The following is a 12509-nucleotide window of genomic DNA, read 5'->3' as shown; positions in this document are numbered from 1 at the left end:
GAGCATTATTAATATTCATCGTCAATGGTATAGGAACATACAGATACTGCTTAGTGGCTCATTGCGGTGTTTTTTGCTAGGCAACGTCTTGTGTATATTTGGTTACTATCTAGTAAGTTTAGTGCATGGAAACAAAGGCAAAAACATATTATTAATGATTAATTATAGGGGAATCTTTAATTATACTTAAAGGGGTTCTTTGCAGGGGCTTAGCAAAAGATTCATGGAGCCCCACACAATTTTGCCTATCACTTCTAGCAGCATCATTAGCTGACCTTTTAAGCGATTCATCAATGCATCACAAGCCTCGAAAAATATACTGTATATATACATTGAAGACAACATAAGATAAACCTTTATACTATGTTAGGCTCAGATACAGTAGCTTGGCTCTAGTGTACTTCTAATATTGAACTTAACATATAATGGTCAGATACTAGTTCTACACAGTATTAGCAATTGCAGTGCAGCTACCTCCAGTGATCACAGGCGATGGTGTATTTGATTGATATCATTCCCTTTTGATTTTCACCTCCACCTGGCCCAGACTGCAATGACGACTTTTTTCAGCCACCAATCATCTCTACAGAATTTGCAACACAGACATCTTTGGCTCCATGCTTTCCTACCACACACCACATCCCCACACTATTCACAAACCTCCTGCTGTCCCTTTTAATAATGCTAACCAGCTTTAACTTCTAAATAAGTAATCTCACAGACTGCTCGCCATGCCGCCCTCTCTCACAGACTGTTACTCAAAAACTACTGTACAGATCTACACAGCAGACACATCCCTGTAACCAGTATAACTGGCAGTGCCTTATGGTGCTCTCAGTGAAGGACGCAAAAACATGGTGAGAGAGTCTGTTTAAAGGGGTTTTCCAAGTTGGTTTTTTGTAGAGTTTTGGGCCCATATCTCCAAAACTATATAAAATCAATATATTCCCCTTGGAACTGGTTTTCGTCAGTCCAGCACCCCAGCATTTGACAGACTGGTCAGAAGATCCAGTGACCTCTAATAAATCTGTCACGTGGGCTTCTAATATAGAAGTCCCAGCAGGTTTACAGAATGTTATCAGTGACGTCCCCATCAGGTCTTCTATTGCTTGCAGCGGTCACATGGGTAAACAGCCTTGTGACCACTACAGCCCAAAGCAAACAGAAGACGGGAGCAGTCCAGCAGCGGAAGAGGAGTACTGTGGGGTTTTTTAGTTGGAAAAGCCCTTGAATTCTCTGCATACATGGGGTCTGGACCGCGTGAAAGCTTCCCAACGAATGTAGAAAACATCAGGGACACGGCTACCCTTTCCTTTACCTGGGGGCAATAATTCAGTTTGCCCCTTTAGCTCTGTATCTAAATACCCTGATGTTACTGCACCTCCTGCTGTCCACATTGCCTGCCAGCAGCACCTCTGCGAATATGTATATGAATATATAGAAAATCGGTAACGCTTTCCATAAAGCTTCACTTAGAAATCTATTAGGATACAAATCTGCATTAGTTTCCATTTGACTTTCAAAGTAGAAAATCAAGTTTCCCTTGTCAACTTATGCCAGAAGTAACAGGTTCAGCATCACAAAGAACCAGTAGAGAGGAAGGGGTAGATGGTGGGGTGGATAAGGAAAGGTGAACGTAGGGATATAGGAGCGGCGACAGTTGAGGTAGAAGGAATACAACAAAAAGTACCTTGGGAATTAGTGAGGGAGGTGGCGGTGATGTCACATTTTACTTGCGCCCTCCCTGTTAGTGTTCACATTCTGTATAAATAGCAAAAGCTGACCTGAATTGCCACAGCTCACAGAACATCCTCACCTGGACAACTCTGCGGATCAAGTAAGTGTCAGCTCTTCAGACCACTGTCCTATGCGTGTGCTCCAGGCTTCACTTTTACATTGGATGAGACTCCTTACAGAAGTGCACTTTTTGAGCTGAGAATTATCTTCCGTTTTTCTATATATTCTGATCCCTTGGAATCCTACACATGGGCAATTGCTATAAATGGACCCTTGGATAAAGACTCCGGATCAGGAATTGTGACATTTTGCTAATCGTTTGGAGATTTGGGGGCTGATTTATGAAATGGAGCAGTTGCCAACAGAAACCAATCAGGTTGCAGCTCCATTTTTTACTATGAAAGCTGCAACCTGATTGGTTGCAATCAGCAACTGTTCCAATATTCCTTTGCACCAGCGTCCAGGCCATACTGTAGAAAAATAATAGCGCTAAGATGCCAGAGCCGGCTTAGTAATGTTTATGGTCGGATTACATTGCTCATAGTTTTCTTAGTCCCTGCTGATCGTGTCCTGCTGTTGGGTGTAGAGTCATAAGTAGGCTGCATATACATAGGGAGACATTGTGTTTGTAAAGATCTTACAATGAGTCTTGTATTTTCTATGATTATCACTACATATAGAACAATCCAAATCAAAGCCAGCATATTCAGATCATTGTTCGCTGGAGAAAAAAAGTTAATTTTTCCTGTCACATTGCCGGCTAACCTGACGGAATTCCCAGATGAAGCCCACTGTAAATCAAAGGGGTGAATTGGGCATTGTTGGATGTGTTGTACGAAGGATCCAGTAGAGCGACGTAACTTCTAAAAGGAACCCATGACACCCACCTGAGACGAACCTTACATGGGTGTTGTGTTTCTATACTGATGAGCGTTTTTAATTAATTAATTAATTAATTAATTAATTGAAACATTTCCACGATATTCAATAAGAAACTGTCAGTAATGTCAAAAAAAATACAGATATCTTAATAATAATCAATTTACAACATCTAAAATGTTTATATAGGACCATCTGTTCCAATTTTTGTATGTCTGTACTCCAGTCCAGTCCTGAGGGGGTTAACTTCACCTTCAAATGCTTTTGGAAAATAAGTTATTTGCATTTGACTCCATTTATGTTCACTCCCTTATTTACCGGGTCATTGCCAGTACAGTATTTACCATAGCGGGGAGTTAATAAGCAAACAGTTCAGTGCAGCTTGCAACTTTCGACCAATCCCTCCATGTAATGCAGTAATATGTGATAGATTTTCGACTCACTCACACAAGTGTATGACGGTCGCAAAAAAAAAACGCAGCATGTACTATTTTGGTGCATATTACATGGGTAATATGCACCAGTGTAGGCAGTGGGAATTTAACATACGTAGCAAATACATGTTACATGTGTGTTTGCTGTTAACTGTGTATATTATGCATGTAATATGCAGGGAACATACACCCATGTGTGTGAGCCTTCTTTGGTTTCCTTCGTACTTTGTAACTCTGTAATCATGAATCTAGGAAATCTGTCAACCTGTGGGGTACAAAGAAAGAGAGGTGGTCTGCAGTACAATCGCATCATTAATAGCACCAAAACCCCTAATCTTAGACTGGGGCGGGGTGGATGTGGTTGGTTGTGGTTTGTACAACACTTCTCATTGTCGAAAGTTAATTCTGTCAATGTAATTACTGTATATTCTTGTCTTCCAGATCACAATGTCTTATCCAGTCACTGTTCAACCCCAAGCCATGCAAGGGTATGGCGTCAGTAGCAGTGAGTGGAGCTCTAACGTCATGGACTGCTGTGAGGACATGGGAATCTGTAAGTCCTCATGGGTGGATGTTCAAAAAAGTTCTTTTTTTCTTTTGAGAGCTAAAAATGTAGGCAAGTCACTAAAGCAAATAAATGTAGACGTACGGAGGTAGGCTGGTTAATAATGGATATAGACAGCCCATAGTGTTAATCTATATCAAGTAGGAGCTACATACTCATGTACCTTGAAAGCACTGCTGAATAAGTTGATGCTATGCAAAGATTATTATTACATACTTACGTACATCACCACATTTACAAGAGGAGACGTATATATAAGGCTTCATCTGCCATACGTCATCTTTGGAGCACAACTAAATATTACCAGGGGCGTAACTATAGAGGATGCAGGGGATGCGGTTGCACCTGGGCCCTGGAGCCTTAGGGGGCCCATAAGGTCTCTCCTCTCCATATAGGGAGCCCAGTACTATGAGTAAAGCATTATAGTTGAAGGCCCTATTACAAGTTTTGCATCGGGGCCCGGGAGCTTCAAGTTACGCCTCTGCATATTCCTATTGTTAAATGTTTCAAGAAGAGGCATTGAAACAATACAAACATTACTAAAATATGAACTCGCTGTTTGTTCCAAGAAGCCCAAGATGTAGTTGGGAGTTCTCAACAAACGCGATGCCTCATATATCTTATATTCTGCTATAAGCAGTCACATATATCGTATTTAACCCATTCGGTTGTTCCTTTTGTTTAGGTCTTTGTGGGACATTTGTTCCTTGCATTCTGGTATGTAGAGTGGCCTCAGACTTTGGAGAGTGCTGCTGCTTGCCATGCCTACCAGGTACTTTGGTTGCCATGCGGACAGGCATCAGGGAAAGATATGGCATCCCGGTAAGTTTTATTTAGAAAAGTATCTTAAGTGGCTGTCATATCTGTGGGATCGATCCAAGTCTTAAGGGTACGGTCAAACGTGGTGGACAGGTTTTGGAATTTTTATGGCGGAATTACAGGTGAAAAATTTGCAACATTAACAACAGCAGAAAAGTGGATAATATTTTACAAATTCTCCTCAACATACTTTTTTTTTTAATGACTTGTTATGCAGATTTTAAATCTGAATTATGTCAATTTATGCTGTGGATTTTCACCCTGGATTTCATAGTGAATTCCGCAGCACATCCCGGAGCAAAATCTGCAACATGTCAACATGTAATCTGCCTTTTTGTGTGCCAAATCCTTTAACCCCTTAGTGACTAGCCGATTTTGCACCTTCATGACCAAGCTATTTTTTTTTTTTAAACTTTATTTTTTGCTTGACATAGTTAATTTATGTGAAATCTTGTTTTTTTAGTTGGACAAGTTGTATTTTTTTTAATTGCACCACTTTGGGGAATGTGTAATGTGTTGTAAAACTTTTGGAGGGATGTAAAAAAATACAATAAAATACTGCTTTTTGGGTTTATTTTAATTGGCATTCACTGTGCGATAAAAAAAGTGACAATCTTATTCTCTGGATCAGCAGGATAACGGTGATACCAAGTTTATATCGTTTTTTTGTGTGTTACTACTTTTGCACGCTAAAAATACTTTAAAAATAGAATTGTTTTTCAGTCGCAGCATTACAAGACCCAGAACATTAATAGTTTTTCATCAACAGAGTTGTATAAGGACTTATTTTTTGCGAGATGACCTGTATTTTTACTACTACCATTTTCGATTGACCACAGGTGGCTTTTTGATCACTTTTTAATCCGCTTTTTGGGAGGCAGGTGTAGCAAAAAAAAAACAGCAATTCTACAATTTTAATTTTTTGTTTATTTTTATTTTACAGCATTTATTCTGTGGCATAAATAATAGAGATGAGCGAGTATACTCGCTAAAGGCAATTGCTCAAGCGAGCATTGCCTTTAGCGAGTATCTCCCCGCTCGAGACGGAAGGTTCAGGTGCCGGCGTGGGGGAGCGGTGAGTAGCGGCAGTCAGCAGGAGGGAGCGGGAGGGAGAGAGGGAGAGAGAGATCTCCCCTCCATTCCGCCCCGCTCTCCCTCGCAGCTCCCTGCCAGCTGCCGGCACCCGAACCTTCCGTCTCGAGCGGGCAGGTACTCGCTAAAGGCAATGCTCACTCGAGCAATTGCCTTTAGCGAATATACTCGCTCATCTCTAATAAATAACCTTTTATCTTCGTACTGCAGGTCAATATGATTGCAGTGATACTAAATTTATGTAGTTTTTTTTAAATGCTTTAATGCTTTATACAATAAAATAAATTGAATTTGCATTGCTGCATTCCAAGACCCATAGCTTTTGTATATTTCCTCCTACAAAGCTATGTGATGTCTTGTTTTTTGCAGGAGGAGTTGTTTTTACTGATACTATATTGGGGTACATGCGACTCTTTAATCACTTTTTAGAAACATAACTTTGACAGCAGAAAAAGTCCACAGGGTCCATCTTGTCAGCCCTTATATTATTTCCTTCCTAGTTCTCTCTTAGGACAGATCTAGGCTCATCCCAGGCAGTTTGAATTCATTTATTGTTGTTATTCCAAACACGTCTGCTGGATGTTTGTTCCAAGCATCTACTACTCTTTCAGTTAAAAAATATTTTCTGACATTGCTTCAGATTTTTCCCCCAAGTAATCTCAGATTGTGCTCCTTTGTTCTAGTGTTCAGTTTTCTAAACTAAGCACTTCCCTCCTGAAACTAATTTATACCTTTAACATATTTAACAGTTTTTAAAAAGTTTTGATCATGCCCCTTCTTTCCTACATTCCTCCACTCTTTCAAAAATAAGTCATTCAAGTCTTTTCTGATAAGTTTTATTTTTGAGACCTTCCACCATTTTTGTAGCCCATTATTAGACTCTATTTTGTCAATGTTTTTCTGTAGATGATATCACCGGAACTGAGCACAGTAGTATTTCAGATGTGCTCTCACTAGAGCTCTATACAGTGGGATCACAATCTTCATCTTTCTACTGGTCATGCCTCTAGGTATGCAGTCGAACATACCACTTGCTTTCTTTGCTGCTTGACTGCACTGTGGACTCAATTTGAGGTGGTCAGAAATCAGAACCCCCTAAATCTTTCTCTTCTAGAGTCCAAATAAAAGAGAAGACCCGATATAGGATACTCTGAGGATTAACACCGAACTCCAGTTACCTTTGTTTTTACCATTTATCCCATAAAGCTAAATCTTTCTCCATGTTTAATACACCACCAGGAGTATCAACCCTATTGTACATTTTTGTGCTATCTGCAAACACTCAACCCTTACCTGTAAAAGAGATGGGTACAACTCTGGCCATTCTCTAATCATCAGGAACATTAGCTGTAAAAGGCACTGAGTAAACAAATAGGGCCTTAGGTCCATGGGTGGATTGGATTCCGCATTGGGGGAGGCCGCAGTGGAATCTGACCCTGCCCGCGGTCGAGGACACTGATTACCCATCGGGATCTTCTGTGAGTTTTCTATTTTCTTCACTGTGGATATGTGCAGGCATGCCGACACACATGCGCAGTAGGAGTTTTTTTTTCCAAACTCCTGCTTTCCCGCAGAGTCCGTGGCTTGTCCACAATGTCAATTGTGGATGGCCCGCTGGATGGCTTCCATTGACTTCAAAAAGGGCCGCAAAACAGATCTGCATGCTTTAATTCAGCTGTGAACGCCCATGTTTCTCTATGGGCTACTGGACTGCGGATCGTCCGTGCGGATTCCGCAATTAAATTCTGCCCATGGACATGGGGCCTTAGTTGGAGGTGCAGAAATCACAAACTGGAGTTTTGTAAGAACTCTGGGGTGGTTGCCATTTAGATCCATCGCATTATTCAACTTTAAACGTGTAAGTTCACTTACAACATCAGCCTCCCAAAACACTAGAACTGAGCCCTTACAACCAGAGGTACTACCAGGCCTAAACATATTATCACTCTGAAAACCAGTTTCTGAAAAAAACTGAACAAAAGTAGCTATTCATATGGTTAGCAATGGTATTATCTCCCTTAATATAGTTATTATCCCCATTTTTAATTTTTGTAATTCCACAGTTTTTCTTCTGTCTGAAATATACCTGAAAAAGGTTTTATTCCCCCCCGTGATGGATTTGGCCATTTCTTCCTTCTTTTGTGCTTTAGCAGAATTAATAATGTTTTGCCTCTTTCTGTACAATTTTATACCATTCTCTATCAGTTACACTTCCAGTTTCTTTAAACCTCCTACAGGCAGACATTTTTTCTTTTACCATATTACTATAGTGAACTATAGTGGTTCACTTTTCCTTTTTCTAGTTTGACAAAGTTTAGTTGCCTTTAGGATGGCTATTTTTAATAATGTCCACTAGACATACACTCCAATTGTCCTATTCCACCCTGAAAATTAATTTTTTTAAAACTCGCCCATAATCCTTGAAATTAGTTTTTCTAAAATGTAATACATTGGTTGTAGTGAAGGATTACGCAAAGTCTGTTCTTATGTCAAACCATAAACATTGGTGGTTACCAGAACCTAAATTTTCTTCCACCTTAACCTCAGACACCAAATCCCTATTAGTAAATACTAAATCTAGAATGTTATCTTCTCTGGTTGATGACTTAACAAGCTGTTATAGGAGATGCTTCTTTAGGTGCATCTTTCAAATTTCTGCTCCTACTCGTCAATGCAGTAGGGATACTCCAATCTACATCAGGCATGTTGAAGTCACCCATTATTGTCATTTGAGTAATTATATCAACCAACAAGTATATATATATATATATATATATATATATATATATATCACCAATACTAATCATAGTTCCCTATTTAGTTTGCATGTAAACCCAGGGAGTTTTTAGATCTTCATGTGTTTTTTGAATCACCGTTGACTTAAGATTACCCTTGACATAAATGGCTACTCCTTCTTTATACTCTACCTTTTCTGTACAATGTGTACCAAGGAATAGCTATTTCCCAGTGATTAGAATCCTTGAGCCATGTCTCTGTTATGGCAACTAGGTCTAAAATTAACCCTGGATATCATAGCCGTTATCTCATTGAGTTGTTTCCCAAGCTTCGAGCATTAGTACATATTATGTGGAGAACAATACTATTTGTTTTATCAGCAACTACATTAATTTCATCACCAATATTAACCACCATACTTTGGAAGTTACCAATACACCACTTAAACCTAACTGTTTGGGAACAGAAATCATCCTTATAAATTAAATTTCTACTCCTTTCATCTAGTTTATATGTCTGTAAAAAAATTCTGAAATTGTCACCAAGTACTTCTCTACCTTTGTTTGAAGGATGCAAAACAATTCTTTTAAACAACTCCATCTTAGACCACCTATCAACATCATGTCTAACAAATCCCAAACTTTCAGTTTTACACCACTGTTGTAGCCATTAGAGATGAGAGAGCACCCAAATGCTCGGGTCCGCGTTATTCAAGTCGAGCCTTTCGTAAAATTCGAGAGCTCTACTCAAGTAACAAACCCCATTGACTACAATGGGAGACTCAAGCATTTTTGTATGTAGGACGCCAGGTCCCGAGCTTTTTTTTTTTTCTTGATTCGTGTGTTCTCTCTCTCCTTCTCTCTCTCCTTCTCTCTCTCTCTCTCTCTCCCTCTCTCTCCCCCTGCCTGCCTGTCAGCCAAAAAATTTGCCATTGACGCGCGCACTGTGTCGCGGCGGGGAGGGGCCAAAACTAGCACATCACAGCGGAGAGGAGCCAAAAACTGGGGCGGGGTCGAACACGGCCTGATACTCATTAGAGTAACAAGCACTATCGAGTAGGCTAATACTCGAACGAGCATCAAGCTCGGCAGAGTACGTTCGCTCAACTCTAGTAGCCATGCATTAAACTCAGAAGCGACCTGCCTAGTTTATCTGTTTACAGACCAGAAAAACCACTAAAAATGTAATTGGACCTGTTGTCTTACAAAGCTTATATATTTTTTGTGAGGCAGACACATGAAAAATAGCAATTCTGACATTTTTAAAAATGATTTTTCACCTCGTTCACCATGTGGGATAAATAACTAAGTATTTTAATTGCTCGGACCATCACAAGTGCTGTGATACCTATTATGTGTATATTTATTGGCATTATAATTTAAAAAGTATTCTGCAAAGGAATGTTTTCTTTTTTAAATTTTACAGTGGATTTTTTATTTTTTACTTAGCTTTATTGAACTTTTTTAACACCATTTTAAGTCCCTGAAGGCAATTATTCGATCACTAGCATAGTGCACTGAATTAAGGTCCATTTAGACACAATGATTATCGCTCACAATTCACTCAGAGTCGTTTTTTGAGCGATAATCGTTGTGTCTAAATGTGCCCATCTTTCAGTTTTCTGCGGAATGACGGTCTTGAGTTCGGCTTGAAAACCATAGTTTGGCAGAACAGCTAAGAAGCAGGATTGCATGCTGTGCTCTGATTACGGGAGGTGGGGGAGCTGATAACAGCTGATAACATTGTATCAGAACAAAAGGAATGTAATCAAGAAACATCGGGTGGTCTGTGGTTCCCTGACTACAGCTCCCAGTGGCTCACAAGCTACTATTTGGAACTAATAGGCATTAGTACCAAGTAGTAGTTTATGCAAAATAATTGTAAATGCAACCTTTCTTCTGTAATGCAGTATACTATGCATATGATATCAGCCTATTAGACTCTGCTGGAGACAGGGTGTAATAGACTGAGTAACATGGCAGACAAGGCAACCCATTAGTACCTTGTGATCGAATTGCAAAGTGCTGATGTGTGACAGGGGAAGCCCCTATTGATCGTGGCATGTAAGGGGTTAAACGGTAAGGAAAAGTGGTTTCTCCACTCCCAGCCATAACAGCACAAGCTCATCTGTCAAGAGATTGGATGAGCAGGAGCTTTAAACCCACGCTGTATGCTTACGATAATGCGGGTTTAAAGCCCAGGAGCAGCAGGGTTAATACTCATCATGGATTCCGTTTACCTTTCTAATGTGTCTCTTATATTTTGTATTACAGGGAAGTATCTGTGACGATTGGGTATGCCTCGCATTCTGCAGCCAATGTACCCTCTGTCAGATGGCCCGTGAGTTGAAAGCCAGGAATTGATAGTACCCTATAAAGGTTTTACCTTTGAAGATATGCTGGGTGTCAATGGACTGTTATGACAGAGTGCTGTGATATCGTCTCTGGTTGGAGTTGGAGTGATGTGACTTCTGACCATTTCATCTTTTACATAATCTCCCATATGGAAGAAAGAAGCATTTTACTACCCTGTTTCCCCGAAAATAAGACACGTCTTATATTAATTCTTGCTCCCAAATATGCGCTATGTCTTATTTTCAGGGGGTGTCTTATTTTTCAATGAAGAATTCACATTTATTGTTTAACAAAAAAAATGAACATTTATTACTGTATATACTGCACAGTACCGTAGTTGTCACCACAAACCAATATAGCTAGACAAACTGTGAAAACAAAGCAAAAATTACTCAATGACAGTCATGTCATCATTTTCTGGCACATCATCATAAACATCTGAACCCGGAATCTCCTGCTGAATTTCTTGACACTCCATTTCTTGTAAAATCTTCGGGCCAAAGCAGGAAGGTTTGTGCCCCAAGAATTTTCCACGATTCCTTTCTTGTACTCAACGGAACAGTAAAAATATACGGTAGCAACATTGTTTATTTCTTGTACTTTAGACTCTTCAGCAAAAAAGCAGACACCCTCTATTGAATCAAAATGACACACTGTTTACCTGGCTCCCACACACTGTCTGGAGACTGTAATGCTCACCCCCTAAGGGCTCGTTCAGACGAGCGTGTTTTGGTGCGTACTTAGGTGCGTACATACGTCCACACCTAGGTACGAGCAAAAGCACGCGTGAACACAGCTGCGTGCTTGTTGTCAATGGAGCCGCGGCTGCTGCCGGCGGCTCCATTGAAAACAATGCTAAGCCGCTCCCCTGCATTCTTTTCCAGGGAAGGGCTTTACATAAGCCGTTCCCTGGAAATCAATTAAAAGTGATTTAAAAAGCAAAAAAAAAATAGATACTCACCTCCCTTCAGCTGCCGGGGCACAGTAGCGTCTTCTCCTGCTGTCCCCTGCACTGTGTTGCTGAACAGCTGATCCCTGCTGTCCCCTGCACTGTGGTGCTGAACTGCTGATCTAGATCGGCTGTTCAGCAACACAGTGCAGGGGACGCGGCTGTGCCCCGGCAGCTGAAGGGAGGTGAGTATCTATTTTTTTTGTTTTTTAAATCACTTTTAATTGATTTCCAGGGAACGGCTTATATGTAAAGCCCTTCCCTGAAAAACAATTCAGGTGTGCCACAGACCGTTGTCTTCAATGGAGCCGCCGGCAGCAGGAGCGGCTCCATTGAAGAGAATGGCTGCATTTTTATTTTTTTTTTTACACTAAAATCTTTATCTTTCAGGGAAGGTCTTATATGTAAAGTTCTTCCCTGAAAAGTAATGCAGGGAGCCAGCAGGTCATTGTTTTCAATGGAGCCGCCGGCAGCAGCCGCGGCTCCATTGAAAACAATGCGTGCATTCCCTATGGTGCACGCATGTCCTATCTTTGCAGGCACGCACCTGCAAAGTACGGACATGTGCACACACCATAGGGAATGCAGTGTTGTAAATACAAGTGTGTTTTTGTGCGTGCGTATAAACACGCTCGTCTGAACGGGCCCTAAGGCTGGAAATACACTCTGTGAGAACCCAGCCTTAAGAATCACACATATGGTTGCCTGACTCACACACAGAGCCATAAAAAAAAGTAACGTACCTGCAGACAGAAGTTCCTGTACCACTTGTAAGCAGGGATGGTATTGCAGCTTCCGGCCAACAGGGGAAGCTCATCACAGCAGACGTGTGCAGCAGCAACAGAACGACAGTATGGAGTTTTCCAGCCAGCAGAAAGAGCTTACAACAGCACACTCGTACAGCACAGGAGGAGGTAGGAGACAACGGGGATGGCAGCAGGGGA

The 12509-nt window shown here is 40.8% G+C and overlaps 1 protein-coding gene across 1 annotated transcript; it reads left to right on the top strand.

The window, feature by feature from the left end:
• Positions 1-1634: 1634 nt before the first annotated feature.
• LOC136632348 (cornifelin homolog) lies at positions 1635-11201 on the top strand. Its single transcript, XM_066607153.1, has 4 exons — positions 1635-1837; positions 3492-3603; positions 4301-4437; positions 10536-11201. Exons 2-4 carry the CDS (start codon positions 3498-3500, stop codon positions 10623-10625), a joined length of 333 nt encoding a protein of 110 aa, XP_066463250.1. The 5' UTR covers positions 1635-1837; positions 3492-3497; the 3' UTR covers positions 10626-11201.
• Positions 11202-12509: the final 1308 nt, after the last annotated feature.

This window comes from Eleutherodactylus coqui, chromosome 6 (assembly GCF_035609145.1).
Source record: "Eleutherodactylus coqui strain aEleCoq1 chromosome 6, aEleCoq1.hap1, whole genome shotgun sequence".
NCBI classification, from domain to species: domain Eukaryota; kingdom Metazoa; phylum Chordata; class Amphibia; order Anura; family Eleutherodactylidae; genus Eleutherodactylus; species Eleutherodactylus coqui.
Note: the sequence above shows the minus strand (reverse complement) of the source record. Positions and strands in the feature narration are given on the sequence as shown.